At 46.9% G+C, this 18,196-nt stretch overlaps 1 protein-coding gene across 1 annotated transcript in view; it reads left to right on the top strand.

The window, feature by feature from the left end:
* The first annotated feature begins 3,215 nt into the window (after positions 1 to 3,215).
* The window catches only part of Dd (CTD nuclear envelope phosphatase 1-like protein dullard), a 35,374-nt gene continuing 20,393 nt past the window's right edge, over positions 3,216 to 18,196 (top strand). Inside the window, exons 1-4 of the mRNA XM_077675760.1 lie at positions 3,216 to 3,464; positions 8,913 to 8,979; positions 9,881 to 9,999; positions 15,297 to 15,368. Coding sequence (XP_077531886.1) covers positions 3,366 to 3,464; positions 8,913 to 8,979; positions 9,881 to 9,999; positions 15,297 to 15,368 — 357 coding nt within the window. The 5' untranslated portion in view covers positions 3,216 to 3,365. The remainder of the gene's footprint in view (positions 3,465 to 8,912; positions 8,980 to 9,880; positions 10,000 to 15,296; positions 15,369 to 18,196) is intronic.

Below are 18,196 nucleotides of genomic sequence, written 5' to 3' on the forward strand. Positions count from 1 at the left end.
GCGTGGCGGACGACTTAACTTCCAGCTGAGAAAGCCATTCCCACCCGTTAGCGGCGATCTCTGTCGAATGGGAGGCTTAGCGCAAAAAATACGAGGACGGTGGCAGACGAGACAGGCGGTCTTTTTGGGAAAACATCTTAGGACGCAGGGTTCGTTGGCAAGGGTACAATGGTGCTGTACAATCTGCTTAATGACTTTGAGTGTGTAAATTCTTCAAGCAGCCGCCACCGATCGCTTCAGCTCGGGGGTTTCAGCGATGCGGACGCATGTTGTTTCGGTTAAACGAACCCACAAAGAGCATTTTCTGCTCAGAGCTGTGCTGCGTGAACAGCATGTAGTTCTCCCTTCACCTGCGCACGCGGCTTCAATAGATCGTCCAAACTGACAGCGACGATCTGGACAAGAGCAACGTGGCAGTTCAGGGTGGCGGCCGCTAATGGAAAGGAGGAGGCTAGCTGGTACGTGGAACGTGAAAAAAAGTCGAGTCGCACGCATGGTTGAAGACGGCAGGCCTTTCTTCCGTGGCGCACTACACTTAACCGACTAACCGATTAAAAAGATTAATCGCGATTAAAGCATTAATCGATTAATCGGAAAGTTAATCGACCAATCGCCCACCTTCCAATCCAACCCAGTCCAGTCCAGTCCAGTCCAGTCCAATCCAATCCAATCCAATCCAATCCACTCCAATCCAGTCCGTCCAGTCCAGCTATGCAGTTCAGTCCAGTCACTGCTCCTCGCGCATGCGCAGCACGGCTTTCGCGAAACAGCTATCAAGCGGCTCCGGCGCAGCGTCAGACTTGGCTACTGCGCAACGGAGGCGCCCAGCTGGGCACGCGCCGGCGCCAGTGCGTCTGCCGCGGCTATGACGTCACTCCTCTGGAATGTGCAGACCCAATTCTCTACACACCCGTTATAGTGTAGTACACTATAATTCTAGTACGCTATACACCCGTGCTCCATTTGGATTGGATAATACAACAAAATTCAATCCAATCCAACCCAATGCTCCTCGCGCTTGCGCAGCACGGTCCATCAAGGTCCACGCGAAACTGCTCAACCTCGGCCAGTACTACTTGCGCTACAAAATACCCTGATGGTGTGGTGGACGCGCACTTCACGGCTCGCTGAAGCTGGCCTTTCCCACGCTGTGCTCGGGCGGTTCGAGTTAGCTGAGCTGCCGGTTGTATGACGCGTGAGCGGCGTGACTTATCGTGTTCCACGCCTGCGCCACCGCGCCGTCGGGGACCGGGGGGTTTCGCCATTTCTCTTCGCCTAATAAAGGCAGTTGAGTTCCAGCAACCGATCGGTGTGTGCGCATTTATCGTCGCTCATCAATAATTTTCAAACATTTTTATAAGCTACGACGTTTGATGTCCCCCCCCCCCCCCCCCCCCGGTTCCGTTTAGCGGAAGGCTGGAGCAAAAAGAAAACAAAAGTTATCGCAGGTGGCGTGGCAGTCAAGATGCGGCCTTGCAAATGATTTAGCTCGACTGTATCTAAATAACTAATGAAAGCAGCCAAAGATCAACTCGATCGTGGTACTAAGTGCTTGCCTAAATTAATTGACGTTCGATTTACAAAAATAAAACTTCCTTGATTTCTGTAATTATAGCTTTTTATTTTTCATTTTGTTGTTTTAATCCTCTGCCGCAGTGTGCGGCCACGTGCACGTGGAGACACTCGACTGACTAATAGCTATAGGTTCTACAGAGCACTGCAAGTACAAGTATACAAGCGCGCGCAGAGTTCTTCATGCCCAAGTGAGACGCACACTTCGGCGGGAAAGTGCCGCCGCGTGGAAGACCTCGATACCGAGACACGTGACGCTAGATTCACGTCCTTATTTGGGTCACGTTTATGACGCTTCTGATTTTTCTCAATTCGCAATTCTCCAAATTCTATTCTCTGCACATTTTCTGCACTTGCGCCCCTGATGGATGCCTCCCCTACCGCGTCACTTGGACAGGCGGAGATGTGGGTGAAGAAGAAAGGGGCGCCCACCCTTTGGTGATGATGGATGGATGGATGGAGCCAGTACAAGAATATTGGCACGTACCCACTCTGGGGAATTGGCCAAGTCTGATTGTGGTTAATTCAAACCAAGGGAAAATAGAAGTGGGATAATAGTGGGTAGTGGGTACAGTGATGCTAACAATTTGAGAAGAAAAAAAAAATCAATGCTGCTGTAACAACGATCGAGTATTTTAATAAACGAAATCTTACGACGGAATTCGGTGCATGCATGCCTTCATCGTCGTTTCCTTGTCCTATATAGAAGTACAAAGCACGCCGTGCTAGATGCGTTAAGTAGTACAACAGGAGATAAAATAATTAAGTTTCTTGGCGTACATGATTCCGCTATTAAAAACATTTTTATTAAAAACATTTTATTTTTATTGACGCCGTGTGAAACAATCAACGTTTGCATGGTGCGCAGATGATTGAGCTGATAGGAGCACCGAAGAACTATACATACAGCCAATGAGCAAGCTACACTTGAATTTCATTTAGCGGCTCCAGCCGTACACTATGCAGAGCCTGCAAGAGAGAGAGAGAGAGAGAGAGAGAGAGAGAGAGAGAGAGAGAAAGAGAGAGAGTTGGGGTCAAGGGGATATGGTGGCGGTACAACGTTAGGCGGTACTTTGCAACGTGCGCTGCGTACACGTCGGTACCAAAACACCAGGTAGCCAAACATGGTGCCTTATCCATAAAAAAAGAACTTGCAAAATTTTAAGACTAGTGCACGCAGGCGAAATGCTGAGAAATATAACAAGCAAATTTATGGCGCACAAATCGCACTCTCCTCCTGAAAACGAAACTGTTGTAAGGTGATCAAATACGAGAGCTACGTTCATACTGATTTTTGTACATTCCTTCAAGCGGTTTATGGTGCGTTACGAACGGCTGACTGAAAAGAAATTGTAAGGAGAGTGAAAAGAAGGTGGAAAAATAACTGGCTCTCTTTTCGCTTACACAAAGGAGTGTTCGTTTTTTTAAACACAAATTAGTCTCGAATCAACTGGGACAACACCAAAACTATGCTAGAAAAATAAATATATCTATATATATATATAATTTGGAGAAGCTTTTATAGTCCCTTCAGATGTTCTCTCGAGTCACTCGGCTCTCCGCGAAAGAAGCGTCGAGTCCGGCCGTGGTTGAGTACTTTCCCTTTCGGCCGCTAGGTAGGCTCGCGGTAGCGGTGCGCAGACATTTGCGCACACGGCTCATGTCGTGGTCTGTAACATGGCGGCCTCGAACCGTGAGATTTGGAGGATCCGCTAAAAGTAAATTAAAGTTTCGGATAACCCTGCGCGTTTTTTTTATTTGTGCATTTTCGAGTGCTCATCAAACTTCTACCAATGTTGAAACAGTTGCAAATGGGACTTCGCGCCTTTCTCCTACTGGCTTCGAAGATATGGAGTTTTATATGTTATGTTGTTAGAAAACAGGTTCGAGCGGTGAGTACTGTTGGAGCGGTCGCCCAACGAATTTATTCATTCAAACGTCGCCAGCTGTAATGTAGCTCTCCGTGCGTTCTGTCCTGTGCTCGCCTAAGAAGGTGTTACGGACTGTAGATGACCTGTTGACGCAAGGTCGTAAAAGCAACCTTTTGTGTTGCGCGGTGAAATACAGCATCACGCGTTGCTTTCTCCCCATAACCGCCCTTTCTCCTGATACCTTTCACTTTTTGCCACGATAACGAAAAACAAGCACAGTTGCTTTTATTGTTTTGAAAGAAATTCACCTGCTTGTAGTTCTATTAGGACATTGTCAAGGCAGTGTGCCGGAAAATGGAAAGCGTAGGCTTGTTTTCTTGTTCGCTTGATTTGTAGCTTGCTGTGTCCTTGGCAGTGATTTCCATATAAAAAGTGCAGCCGATAGGATATCCTCTGTGTCTCTTTCTATATTCGCTTGCCGTGACATGGCAGCTGTCCGCAGTTCATCATCGTGGCTCCGCGTTTACCCGTCTTCGCGCTTGTCGAGAGACACCCGCACTGTGCGGAACTGCCACCCGAGTCGGAAGGCCGGTAGGGTAGCAGCCTGGCGGCACGCGCTCATCTGGCAGTGTGAGCGGTTTTAGGTTGTCATTGTGAACGTGCTTCCAGCATGTCTGCTTTGGCGCTGTTACCATGCGCGTCCCGCATTGTTTCCGAGCGCCCTCGAACTCTTGCACGCCGCTTTCTCGGTAATTTTGCAATATGGAAGTGTCCTCGAAGCGCATTTGGACACTTATTATCGAAGGCTGTTGCAGAAAGGTGGGTCGTGTAATCTGATAAGGGGTATCTTTACAGCGCTAAACTTGTGGCAATGATAGGCTCCCCCTTGGCGGAGCAACGATGCGTTATCTTTAGTGTTGCGTAAAGGTGAGTTAGACTTTGTTTACATAGAGGAAAGAAATGCAAAACACCCATTTCCCCTCTTTTTATGAAAGCAAAAAGAAAAAGAGCAAGGCAACGCAGATCTGTGGACTGATTTAAGGCAGACGGCGCTCATCATTGTCCTCTGTGGGCAAAAGCTAACACATCAGTGGCACACAACCGAGAGATGGACCTTTCATCTTTATCTGTTTACCCCCCATGCAGGAAGTTAACGTTTGTTGTGTTGCATGTTCTGCCTGACATCTTTCTAAGCAGCTTGTTGAATTTAACATTTGTGGTACACATTCAGTGCAAGTCTTGGCATTTTCATTCAAATATAGTGTGTTGTTTCCTATGCGCAGGCCTGAAGCTTATACTTTCTGGCAATGCTATGCAAAGCCGATGTCTGAGCGCAGAGGGCATTATAACCAGAGCAAAAGATGCATAAACAGTACTAGTGCCTTCAGTGTGTCTCTTCATTGTGTTCACATTCATTTGCACTTGTAAAGTCGAGGCTGTGCTGCAGTTTGCTTTGGCAATCTCTCCCTCTTCTGTGGCATGAGCAACGATCTGCCAGGTTCATGAGCAGTCTTCGACAGATTGTGCTATCCTTACGGGAACTAAAAAAATGGTACAAGTGTTGGTAGAAGAAGCCAAAAAACGTCTGTGGGTAGGAGTTCGAGCAAGTCCCGAAGCTTTTTGGGAGGAAAATGGGGAACGGGGTCAATTTTTCACATGGTCAAAGGTGAAGCAAGATGGGTTCTTTATTTTGATTCACCTTTGGCTTTTGTAACCAAGAAAAAAAGTCCTTCCAAGCTATAAAATGCATTGGCCACTATAATTTAAAATTAGTTCTTACAAGTTGTATTAATAGGCCATATTGTGGCAAAGTTAATGCCATAATGGTCATGTACATCAACTTGTTAATATTGCCGCGAACCATGCGTTCTATTTGTATAATTCTATTTTGTTTTTACCAGCCGGCAGCACCCGGCTGGGTTATCAGTGTTCCAAGCAAAGTGCATGTATCCTTTCCATTCTTTGGGATGCCGCACAGGCTGTGTTATTTTGATAGGAAGAGTGCTTGTCCGTGACGTCACTAGCCTCGAATAATCTTCTTTGATCTCCAGTGTTCTAATTGTATTTTGACGTTTTGAGAAACAATTGCGCCGAAAGATAGATACTCCCAGGGCAGCCGCCGTGGTATTTGATTCACCGACACTTGCCTGCGCACGTCACTTTGTTGACTGCTGCTTTACCACCTGTGTATTGTTTTAGTTGTTAGTGGAGCACAAGTTCGCTCCAATAAACTTGCCTTTCCTTCAAGACAGCTGCCCTCCCACCTCAATTAGACCTTAATCTTGCCGCATTCATGAAGTCTCAACTGCCCAGACAAAGGAGGCAAACGGTGTTACCAAAATCTCCACATTGTGCAGTTATTTTTGCTGTGCACGGGCTTGGTGCTTTTGTTCCAAACTAGACCACGTGGAGGAGGTAGGCGAGTTTGACTGGCTGGGAGCTTCGGTGTGGCGCACTTCTGTCCAAGCAGCCTGTTGGAAGTTGCAAAGCGGCTGAGCCCCTTCATTTCCTGGCCTCTCCAAGCTGCGGCAACACTATTGGTCGATGATTTGTTCCCAGTAACATCTGATGCCAACCATTGCGGGAAGGCACCTTGGCGTTTCCGTGAAGCGAAGCACATCAATTTTTAGAAGTAACGCCTATGGCAGCGGTACTCCTTTGGGCGCAAACAGGATGCCATTGGCCCTTGTTATGATGGAGGTGCGCCCTGCGTTGTGTACTCCAGCACTGGCAGCCTTAGGCGCTCGTACTGGTGCATGCACGTGGCCCTCGTGGGGATTGGAACAGCACTCTTGCGTTGACTCTGGGCATACCTGTTGAGCTTGGCTCAGTGCAATCTTCAGCGTGGCTTTAATAATCAAATAAGGAAGTTAATGGAAGAAACACTGCCAAAACCACATTACTTGTTGCCAACATTATCTGGTACCGTTTCACAATCTACACACACTACTTTGCAGTTTGTTTGTAGTAGTGCTACATCTAATGCGAGGAGCATTTTTATCGTCATTCAGATTCTGAACTGTATTTACCCCAGCAGGCGCGCTAGTTGAAGTCATCGCAAATCTTATTAGTGGTGTGGATGCATATGGTGACAGCATGTGCTATGGGCCTCGCCAGTGATGCAGCCATCGGGCACCTAAGTGCCAATAGGCAATAGTGGCGCTGGCACTATTGCCAGTAGGCAGTCTTGCGTCTTTTCATTGCCTCAAATGCAGTTGACTCGTTTTTTTCTGGTGGCTTTGAATGAGAGTCATGTGTGAAAGCAAATTAAAAATTAAACACAAAGTGTGCATTGGTAGTAGTAGGATGAGTATTTTTCGATGTATCGTCAATTTGGTTGGGGGTTGCGGATATTGAACACGATGTAAATTGGTGGAAGGATAACTATTTTTCAATGCAGCATTCGTTTGATTGGCTTGTGCGGATATTGGACATGGTGTCAACTGGTGGAAGGATGAATGTTTTTCACACAAGCGTGCATTTGGCATTGGAACTTGCCTACTTACTAATAGGGTATGTATATGTGCGTATACAACAGCCAGATATTATTAGGGGCGATCATGTGCGCTACTGGGACACAGCGCCAGCAAATTTCATTGTTGGCCTTCTCCCAGGCGGCAATACCTCGCTGGCAAGTTTCTTGAGCACCATACTGGGGTGGGGCTTGATGACCGATCAAGCCTTGACGCTGACACACCAAGGTGGCGTTGAAAAGACCCTTTCTGATTGGCTTCCAATGTTTGGAATGAAAGTGAAAGCCAATAAGATTGGCCTTTCAGGTAGATGGTGGTGGTTGAGTAAAGTCGGGCCCAGGCACGCTTTGGGTGCCTCGTGATTTGCTCTTAAATTCCTCGAAAAAAAAAAATGGAAGAAACTGCAGAGAGAGATGTAAGCTTTAATTCTTTATTTACCAGCAAACAAGGCATTGTTGGTCAATAAACCAAAGCCAAGATAGCTGTGATTTATCAGTTAAAACAAACCTTTTCAGTCTTTAGGGCTCTTTTAGAGGTGAATGATTGAAAATATTAACCATTAATTATCTTGTTAAGTGTGGATTTGTAATAGAGCAGTGCCGAAACCGTACTAAGCTTCATGGATTGTTTGTGTGTATGCAGGAGATAATTGTGACCTTTTGACATCCATGCTTTTGTGGTGTCATGTGCTTTACAATGTTGGCACTTTTGCAGCCATTTCCTACATTGTCAGGGCTTAGGGATTTTAATAGCAAGTGATCCATAAAGGCCACTTTCTTGAAGATGGAGTTTCTGATTCAGTGTCGTAAAAAAGATTGTTAGAAAACCGAGGGAAACTGTACAGTTTCCATAAGGACTGGTGTTCAGCTCGTGCAGTTTGTATGGTTTGAGGGAATGCTTTATCGATAGGGACAGCAGTGGACAAGCACAAAATGCAAGCAGTGCTATTCGAAATGCTGGCATCACAGTTGAATTCGTTTTTCTTCTTGCCCATACGATTTGGCCGGTGCTGTGTACTGATGGTTACGGGGCCCTTGCCACCTTAGGCCACCTGTTATTAGATGCAACGCATCTCATGCTCGCCCCTCTGTCCTTCCTGCGTCTGTCCGGCGTTGTCTACACAGCTGCGCCTCTCCTCCTCTCCTCTCTCCGATAGCGAACACTCTCTTCCAAACAGCTGCGGGTTGGCGCAGCGCACTCTCACTCCGTTGCTAGGCGCCGGTGGGCGGCGCTGCGCTCGGCGCTGCGCATGTGCAGTACTCTCTCTCTCCGCGCACTCCTCTCCTTCGGGCACTGTGAATATAAAGCGGCATGCCGCGCTCCGGTGGTCTCAGTCGATGGTCGTCCGCGTTACGCTTGCACTCTCTCGTAGTACTCGACGATTGCTTGATGCAATCGTCGAGCCCCTAACTGTGCACTTTACGGACCACAAGGCACTAATTCTCGTCTGCAATAAAGACCGTACCTGAGCATACGTGTACTGCATGTGCATTGCATGGTGAAAATGGAAAATTACGCCCACCTCCCCTTCGCGTGAGAATCCCTGCTATAAGCGTAATCAATACGATGGAAAACGCCAATGGAACCCCCCATTAGATGCGTTGCATCACACCAGGGTTCCCGCGAAGGGAGGTGGGCATAATTTTTGCCCATGTATTTTGTCCTTTGCACATTAGGCACATCCTGTGGCGGTTGAAGCTTGATGCTTCGGGTTTCTCAGGCTCAAGTTGAAGTCGAGAAAGCTGCTGAACTGCAGCCCAGTGCAGTGCAGACCCAATGCTCCGGTGTGGGCTACAGTGCTGTGTGCATGCTGGTTTTGCATCAGCGACGTCCATGTGGCGGGTAGTGTGCACAGCATCTTAGTTCGGAGTTATCCCGAATGGGAATCAACCTGTTTACCCCCACCCCCCGTTTCCTCCACTTTTCACCAGTCCCTGTGGTGTGCGTTCGTCAAAGTTCTGTGCCATGCCGTCGGCTCACCTGCCTTCTTTTGCAGGTCATACAGCATCAGACAATCAAGTATGACGTCCTACCCCTCTCACCGCTATCCAAGCATCGACTTAGTGAGTACAGCCTGTGTTCTTCACCTCTGTGTCTCAGTGCACAGAGGCTGATTGCAACAAATTCATTATGTGTATTGCAGATTAACCACTTTCTTTTATTTCTCCATGTAGAACCTTAATGTTAATGTGAGATGAAATCCAAGGAAATTCTCTATGTAACCTTGTTTATAACTAAGAAGCGGCCACATAAAAATGTACTTGGGAGGCAACCAATATTTGGTGCCATTATATAACTCGTGTAAAATAGTGGTAGTAGTGTCTGCCCTGGTAGCAGTTTTGTGCAAATGCTGTGTGGGGTACATGTATATATTCTAAAATATATACCCACGTTGCTAAGGTACTGAGCCTCTTTAGGACCACACCAAAAACTTGGATGTGACGACCTATTGGCAGGACATAACAGAATGCTTGTTCATTCAAGACTGATGACACTTTACAGTTTTCTGCACTAGCGCAGAGACAGCATCTGGAGGGTGTGAATCTTGGTTCAAAATTAATTTTTGTCGTGCACGATTTGGCTACTTGAGGATGCGCAGCCAGCCTGGGGTAAATGAGTACCTTGGCTGCCTAACCTGTTGCAGGGGGGCAGAGGGAGAGCCCCCCTTGCAGCATGTATAAGCAGCAGGTCTACCCATGCCCCAGGCAGGAAGGGGGCATTCAGTCCCCAGTGAGCGAGTCAAGGAGTCCGTGCCCGAAAAAAAGCTTCCCGGAGACAATTTGTGTCCTCGCTTTTGTGGACCAGCCCTGCGAGCAGCTTGCCTGTTGTTCCATCCGACTGACGTTGTCATGAAGGCCAGCATTGTGGGTGTGCAGTGTTGGGTTCCCTCAGCAGTGGAGGGGTGGGGGGGCGATGGCTTAGCCGCGAGCTGGCAGTGCGCAACTCGCCGGTGCCTTTTTGCAGGCCTGGTGAGGCGGAAGATACTAGTCCTCGACCTGGACGAGACGCTTATCCACTCGCACCACGATGGCGTCATCAGGCAGATGGTCAAGCCGGGGACGCCGCCGGACTTTGTCCTAAAGGTGAGCTGCCTCCCTTCCCTTGTCACAGGCTACGCCTGGTACCATTTGCCCATTGTCGTGACTGGGACATGACTGGCTCCTTTTCACACATGTCAGGTGCAGAATTGGGAATGGGAGCCTGGTGGGCCATCTCCCCCTTCCACTCTTCTTCCATATAAAGGGCACCTTCCTCCTCAAGGGGAGACTCTGTCATTCGGTCCTTGTGTTTCAAGCAGTTTGGCCAGGGTTCTCACCAGTTCCTTCACAAGAAGGATTCACCCCAAGTCTTTCTTTTCACTTGCAAATGTGTTATCTCTGTAAACTGCTTGCATCAGTTGCTTTGCTCCAGCCGTGCTTGCATGACGAGCGCATATGCCTACTCTCTAGCAGTCCATTACCACCTGTGCCGAACAGACAGGGGGCTGTAATCGGGTGTCCAAAGGATAGGGTACCTCTTTCTGTGGAACCTGGCATGAGGAGTGAGGTCCGTGTTATGAGCACTTCATTTGCCAAAAATTTTTCAGGAACAAGTCACGGGCTGTCGTTTCACCTCATTGTGTGGCCTGTTTGGGCAGTTTTCCTTCGCAAGAAAAGCACAATTTATTTTGATCAGCTAAGTAAATGTGAGGCATTATTAGCCTTGTCGCATACTTTTTTTTTTCTGTATTACGGTGAAATTTGGAAATGTCATACCTAGCTTCATCATCATCAACAGCCCATCATCCTTGTAGCCTTATTACCAGAAGCCGTTTTGGATAATTTTTTTTGAAGGGGTGTGTGATTGTGTTGAGTTCACTTTTATTTGTTCTCAGTTCTTCACTTGGTGAGGAAAGTTAGCGTCGTGCACATTTTCTTGAGCCTATTGTGCCTGCCCTCTCATCAGCACGCCGTTGCAGCAGTCTTGTCCGTCTACATGTGCAGGGCCTGCCGAGGCGCTCGGGGGGACTTGAACTGCATGACTTCTGCAGTCAGGTCTAGGTTGAACTTTCGTGGTGGTCCGTAAACGTTTGTTTATGCAACAGTGGTGATCGACAGAATCATCCACCTGCCATAGCTTTGCCGGAGCGGGTTTCGTTCCCCCGCATTAGGAGGGGGGAACACGAAATTTTAAAGGGCGGCAAGTCTAGGCTGAACTTTTGGGGTGGGCTGGGCGCAGGTAGCAGTGCCTGTGGCATACCTGCCAACTCTTCCGAATTTTCTGTCATAGGAAATGGGCAAGGGGAATGCAGGAAGGAGGACAGCATTTTCGAATTGATTTTTCTACTGAACACAGTCACATAAATGCAGTGAGAGTGGTTGAAGCATGACCTAGAGATTCCAGTCCCTCAATGTTTACAAATCACTTCAGTGCCCCTTTAATATCTGGCCTGAGTTTTTAAAGTTGACTTTAATATTGCTCCTGGTTGCCACCTAAAAGGGGCTCGAGGACCTCCAACCTCTTCCTTTTCCCATAACCTCTGACCGGGCACACAGTGAAGTTGTTCTCTCTCTCGTTCTCCCCGCTTATTAGGAAAAAGCCTTACTTTGAACACTTCAGTTTTATGGCGAATTTAAACGACAATACTACTTTGTTTCGCACCTCACTAAGACTTCAGCTGTGAACCAGTTCTGTACATTATTTAGTCCAACTGGAACTGAACCGGAATGAAATGAATTTGCCCGAACCGTAACCCAACTGGTATTTTTTGTGGTTCGACACCCTACTAATTGCACCACTCCTCTCCCTCGCTCTGTGCTCGCGTCGCAGGTTTTTGTCGCTCTTATTTTTCTTTTTTGGGTGGTGGCAATGGTGGTTGACGCCTTTGTGCAGAGATGCAATGTTCGCAGCATGCAAAGACAGTGGCTGTTACGCTTGTTTGCAACCGGTTTTCGTGCTGATTAATTGTTTGCCCGTAGCACTCGTGAAACCTTTTCATATTAATGAGGTTTTTCTTTTTCTATTGCATTCGGTCAGCACAAATGCAGTCACTCGTTCCTTCTTTTGTTGGCATTCTGTCAGTGCAAAACGCGATGCCACGGGGCGTAGTCTGGTTGTGGTGAGAGGAACTCCTTCATTGTCCACAACACGGCATTAGACACACCATAGCAGTGGCACCGTCATTCCAGTGTTCGGGACTCACACTCGGCTGGATGCTCAATTGGTGCTAGGGCTCTCCTCTTTCTCTCCCTTTCTTTAACTTGTTGCGCATGCTATTTTACCATATTTGTTTCAGCTGTCTCATGTGGCCATAAGGAAATCTCAGCCGCATGTGACTCAATCTGTTTTAACCCTAGCAGGTTTCATGTGCAGTTGTAATCATCGCTACCTCACGTTTTAACCCCCCCTCCACACACACACACACATGCACGCACACGCACACACACACACACACTTTTTTTAGGTTCTGTGAAGAGACAAGTGGTAACTAAATTTCGGTGTAAATGGTAGAATTATTTGCGCTTAGTCACTTTAGATTAAGGGCCGTATTCTGAGTCCCTCGCCCACTCCATTTGCTCCCTCCACTCGGCTGAGGGGAGGATTCCGCAATGCTTATGCACGGGGAAATCGCTTTCAAGGACCACTGGAGGCTCGAGGGGAGGAAGGATCCAGAATACCAGGGTTAGTTCCTGTAGGCATTCATAAAAGATAAAAGCTGGCTTCTACTCGATTGCAAAATAACAAGGGAAATGTGCAAGATGTTTTTTATCTGAAAATTCTCAAGGAGAAGTAGATAGCAGTACACTGTGTAAATACAGTAGACTCTCGATAAATGGAACTTCAAGGGACCGGAAAAATTAGTTCCGTTTCACAGGAGTTACGTTTACTGAGAGAGATGTTCTAAGGTGCAAATTTATGTGCGTACACACTTCTAAGGGCATTTCATGGAACTCTAACCACTAGAAAGTGACTGTAGCTGATAGTTTTCAGAAAGCAAGAAAACTACAAGAAGCGTAGGCACAGCATTCACAAAGTTGATTTGGCAACAATGAGTCACTGTGCACTACAAAATGTGTCAATTATTTTTGTTTGAATCCTTGCAACTGCATCTTCACGGAGGCCAGAGGCCTCAACTTTGCGAGTGCTTACAAGCCACCGAATTTAGAAAACGGCAACGTGGTAATGAAGGACGAATATCACATCGATGGCACGAACGAGGCGACAGGAGGTGAGCCCTGTAGCCTCGGCGTCTAGAATCGAGACCAAACGACTGGAACAAGAACTGTGATGTTGCATTCGTTGCGCTAACACGGCTAACCACTTATGAGACGAGGCTTACGAGGCCAACAAGGCTAAAAAAGCATGGAGGAAGAAAAAAAAAACAAGAACGAAACAGCCGGAACCGTAAAAAGCTGATTCTCATGCCAGTGGATTTCACAAGAAGTTCCATTTCTGGTTCCGTTTACACGGTGATGCGGAAATTTTAGTTCCGATTACCAAGAGTTTTGAATACAAAACCAACCAAATTCCAGGCAACTGTTCCGTTTAAGCGGCAATTCCGTTTAAGCGATTTCTATTTATCGAGATTCTACTGTAGTTGTCTTTATAGATTTTTTGAATGCGAGTTTTCAACACCAGTTAGTGGTGCACCTACAGTTGCAGTGACACAGTGTCGACACAGAACGTTACCACTTTTCCATGTTCACATTTTATGCCAGATTAGGTTGATTGTCTCAAGCTTAAGTAAGTGGGGGTCGATTGCACATTTTTAAGGATAAAAGATGCTGACTTCCGTGTCTGCTGTTGGCCCCTATTGACAATATTTTGTACTGGAAGAATGCGTCTTTGCTGTCATTGTGGCATTACATCCTTCAAAAGTGAAATGTAAGGCGGCTCTGAACAAAAGTGGAGTATGGCTGAAATGAACTACTACAGTCGAACACGGATATATCGAACTCCAAGGGGATCGCGAATTAGTTCGATATATGAAAAATTCGATATAAAAAATATGGGCTCTGAGACCTCACCTATGGCGGACGATCACTTACCGGTCGTCGCATTCAAGAATGACAACTAATTCCGCACTCGCGACGTAACAGGACGCTTTATTTCCGTGAAAAAAAAAAAATCGCCGATCTTAGCCTACTTCTTCGTCCAGGAAATGAAATCAAAGACGCTGGTCTCGATCTTCTCCAGGCTGCACAACTAGGAAATTCCAGCAGTACGCTGCGCCTTCGCACACCATGCACAACACGCACGCAAAAGAAGAACAGCGCGCACGAACCACAATAACTTTGAAGGTAACAATTCCAAGGCTCTCTGAACGGACTCCAACAAAGCGCTCGTGATGGTCATCTCCGAGAGAAACAGTGATCTCCAAAAGGTGCGGGACAACTCGCCAAACAGCAGCAACAGCAGCAAAATGCAAAAGAAGGAGGAGACCTCCAGCGCCTTCATTCCCTCTTCCCTTTCCCGAGACGACATCGGGGGAAGACAGACCCAGAGAGAGAGAGAAAAAAAAACTCTCCTTCGTCAAGCCGAGGAACGTACGCAGCCGCAAGAGAGAGAGAGAGAAAACGTTTATTGAAAAGCAGGGACGGGGTAGGGGAGAAAAAGAGTTAGGAGCTGTGGGCGGCCATCCTATTCCGGTAGGCCGCGTGCCGCGGCTGCCATCTTCGCCCGAGAGATCAGGGCCTCCTGGTCTTCGAGCTGGCAGCTCTGCAACGCGCACTCCCACTGCTCAAGGGTAGGGGATCTGGGTGGTGGAGGGAAAAAAAAAAAAAAAAAAAAGAACGTGCGCAGTCGGGGCATCCCTACCTCGCACTGTCACATTTTCCGAGCGTTCGGGCTTGTGTGCCTAGAGAGATTTAGCATACCGGGCTCCGTCCGCTAACGCTACGGCGGCCGGTAGCGGGGCCCGACTGGGCAAGCGCAAATTCGTTCCGGTAGGGGGAATTAGTTCCGCGAGGCAGTCTTCGCCATGCCCACGCATTCCTCCAAATCCTCCTCAACCTCAATCGGGGGTGCAGCGACCGCCGAAGAGCACGTTCCAGCTCGCGCGGTGTTCGATATACCCAATGTTGGGAAAAATACGGTTCGATATAAACGTACGAATTCCTATACTTTTACACAGAATTTTCAAGGGGATAATTTATGAGTTCGATATAGACAATAATTCGATATACCCGTGTTCGATGTATCCGTGTTCGACTGTAGTTTCGAAAAGAATGGAAGGCTGGCCGGTCGGCAATGGACTGGAAAGTGGCAAGGAGGCGCTTCGCCTTTTCCTTTCCTTTTTATTTGTGAGAAATTTATCTTAACTGCTGGGTGTGCTGAATCCGTGGTCTTGTTGCATTATCCTGATTTTTGTGCCCCTGTTCCCATCTTTTTTTGTCCCCAGGTCACAATAGACCGCCATCCGGTCCGGTTCTTTGTTCATAAGCGGCCACATGTGGACTACTTCCTGGACATCGTGAGTGTGCTTGAATGGAGGGATGGGGCAGAGGGACTGAAATGGGGGTGCAAACAAGGTGCGAGGGATCAAAGCGCAGGGGGTCGAACCCAGACCAGGACTGAACCGAAAGGAAGGAAAATATTGGGTTGTCCCTTTAGTTCATAGTAATAAAAATAATAATTAGTAGTGTTAATAATGGTAATCATCATTGTCAGTGTGTGTATGTCTGCTGCTCCTGCCTTGTGCTGTCCGATTCAATTTCTGGCTCCCGTATTTTCTTTTCTCATCCCCCCATTGAGTCACTGGAGGGCAGGCATTGTTACTCTGGTGGTCTACCAATTGTCACCTCTCACCTCTTCGCAATACGTCACGGATTTGACTGCGGGCTTTCAATTTGAGCGAGAATGTTCTTAGCACAGGTCTGTCCCTAATCCAAGACAGCCGCTTCTCCTTGTTAAAGGGCCCATGCAGACAAAATACAGGTTTGGTTGATTCGAAAAATTGTATCGTTAAAACAGCACTGACACCACTTTTAATGTAAACTGTACTCAAATAAGCTATATAATTAGGGAAAAAGAGAGTGGCCATGTAACCCACTACCTCATTTCCCGCAATAGAACGTATGACGTCATATGCACAGCCGTGTGATTGGCTGAGGCTGGCAAGAGCAAACGCAAGTTAGGCAGGGCTTATAAGCTCACAGAACAAGCTATTTTTGCCCAAATTTAATGCATATTTATTTTGTAGCAGTAAGAATGGTGGGGTAAACAATGGAAGTTACAAAAGTTGAAGCACCAGTGCATACTGCTGTTGGTACTGCATGCACTATGCTTTTTTAAGGGGGGAGGGACACTGCTCTTAAAAAAAACTTTTTAAATTTTTAAGTAAACTTTGTGAAACTTGTCCGTTTTGTTGCTTTTCCCCTTTTGATTTCCAATATGTAATAGTTTTTTCAGTTGGTCAATTAGTTCCTGAGATAATTAGAGGTAATTAACCATTTTTGGAGGAACAATAGACAAAATAGTGTTGGTCATAAAACTGTAATCTTTACACTATGAACCATGGTGAGTGCAATAAGAGAATCAGTTTTTTGATGCATTGCTTGGAACTAATTTTACAGCTCATTAAACCTTGGTGGCACCTGTGGCAAGGAACCATTTTGAGTGCCCATTTCAAACACTGAAGTTTAATGAGCTGTAAAATTAGTTCCAAGCAATGCATCAAAAAACTGATTCTCTTATTGCACTCACCAGGGTTCATAGTGTTGGAAAATGTAAAGACTACAGCTTTATGACCAACACAGTTTTGTCTATTGTTCCTCCAAAAATGGTTAATTACCTCTAATTATTGTGGGAACTAATTGGCCAACTAAAAAAATAATGGCATATTTGAAATCAGTGGGGAAAAAGCAGCAAGGCTGACAAGTTTCACAGAGTTTACTTAAAGATTAAAAGAAATAGTTTTAAGAGCCATGTCCCCCCTTCACAGCAGTCCGGCGCTTTGAGGTTGTCTCACATGACACTGGCTGATTGGTGTAAGCCAGGTGCAAATATGATCAGAAACAAAGCGAGGGTGGACAGTAACGCTGTGCAGTATGGTGGCGCCATCTACGAGGACTGATGGTAAGCGAGGCATTCCGCAGTCTGCTGCAAACTAAACAGCATACTAATGTTTGCTTGAAGACCTGTCCTGGCTATGTCATCGCAGATGTCACGAAACACACAATTTGGCAGGAGAATCAAAATTTTAACTTCAATTGATTAATTTCTTAGCGAATAAGGCATCCTTTACTGCCAGACAAGCGCTGGGGCACTATAAAACACCAAATTTTTCGAATAAAACAAACTTGTATTTTGTCTGCATGGCCCCTTTAAGTGTGACACCTGTCATCTTTCTTCCTATGGCCCTTTGGTGTACCTTTATTTTCCCCCTTGCACCAGCCTTGCATCAATCCGTCACACATTTAGGCCTCCCCCTTCAGTCACAGGAATATAAACGCTCTATTCCCAGGGGAAACATGACGCCCCCTGCTGCCTGCAGGCAGTATGAAACGTGACCTTGCCTTCCCAGTCATACTTTCCATTCTGACCAGTCCAGGAGCAAGCAGCCGGCAAGTTTGCGGCACCGCACTTTAGTGAGGGCTGTTGCACTGCATAATTCATTTAAGAAAATGTCGCACAGTCCTCGAGAGGGTAAATGGGGGGGGGGGAAATGAAGGCTAAGGCCGTACCCGTTGCTTGAACATAATATGCACCGTGACTGAGAGCGCGAATACATTCAGCTATGCTTGGATGTCCCTAGGCACAAAACCAAAAGGCCCATTTTTCTCTGGGCATCCCCTTCTGTGGCACAGCTGTTGGATAACCAAAGTCAACATCATTGCTTAGCACGTTGCTAGCATGCCCCATGGTGCCTGGTAAAGTCATCCGCTCTCCAGGACGCATACCGCAGCCAAGTTTCCACTTATTAGTGAAGCCAAATAATAGTAGCAGTAATTGATATAGTGCAGAACACTGTTAGTGCTTGCAGTGCAGTGCAGTTTTTTTCTTTTTTAAAACATCCAGACGTGTGCCGTCTCCCTCTGTGGGCGCTACACAATTTGTCTTTGAAAAAGAGAGTAGATGATGCATGCAGAATGAGACGGGTGCTGTCCCATGTGTCCAATGGTTGTCCCATCTGCTTTTTTGCTGGTTCATTCGTTTGGTTTCAAGAGACTAACGGAGGCCCCGTGGGAAACAAACACCCCACCTCTGAAAGATGCAGGCTCGTGCGTTGATGGAGGACAACAGTGTCAGCTGTGGCTTTCAGGAGGCACACTTCCTGCAGGGAAGGCAACGAAGGAAATG

Source organism: Haemaphysalis longicornis, unplaced genomic scaffold (assembly GCF_048455015.1).
Source record: "Haemaphysalis longicornis isolate Haplotype H1 unplaced genomic scaffold, Haemaphysalis longicornis Haplotype H1 scaffold_7, whole genome shotgun sequence".
In the NCBI taxonomy this organism is placed as follows: Eukaryota; Metazoa; Arthropoda; class Arachnida; order Ixodida; family Ixodidae; genus Haemaphysalis; species Haemaphysalis longicornis.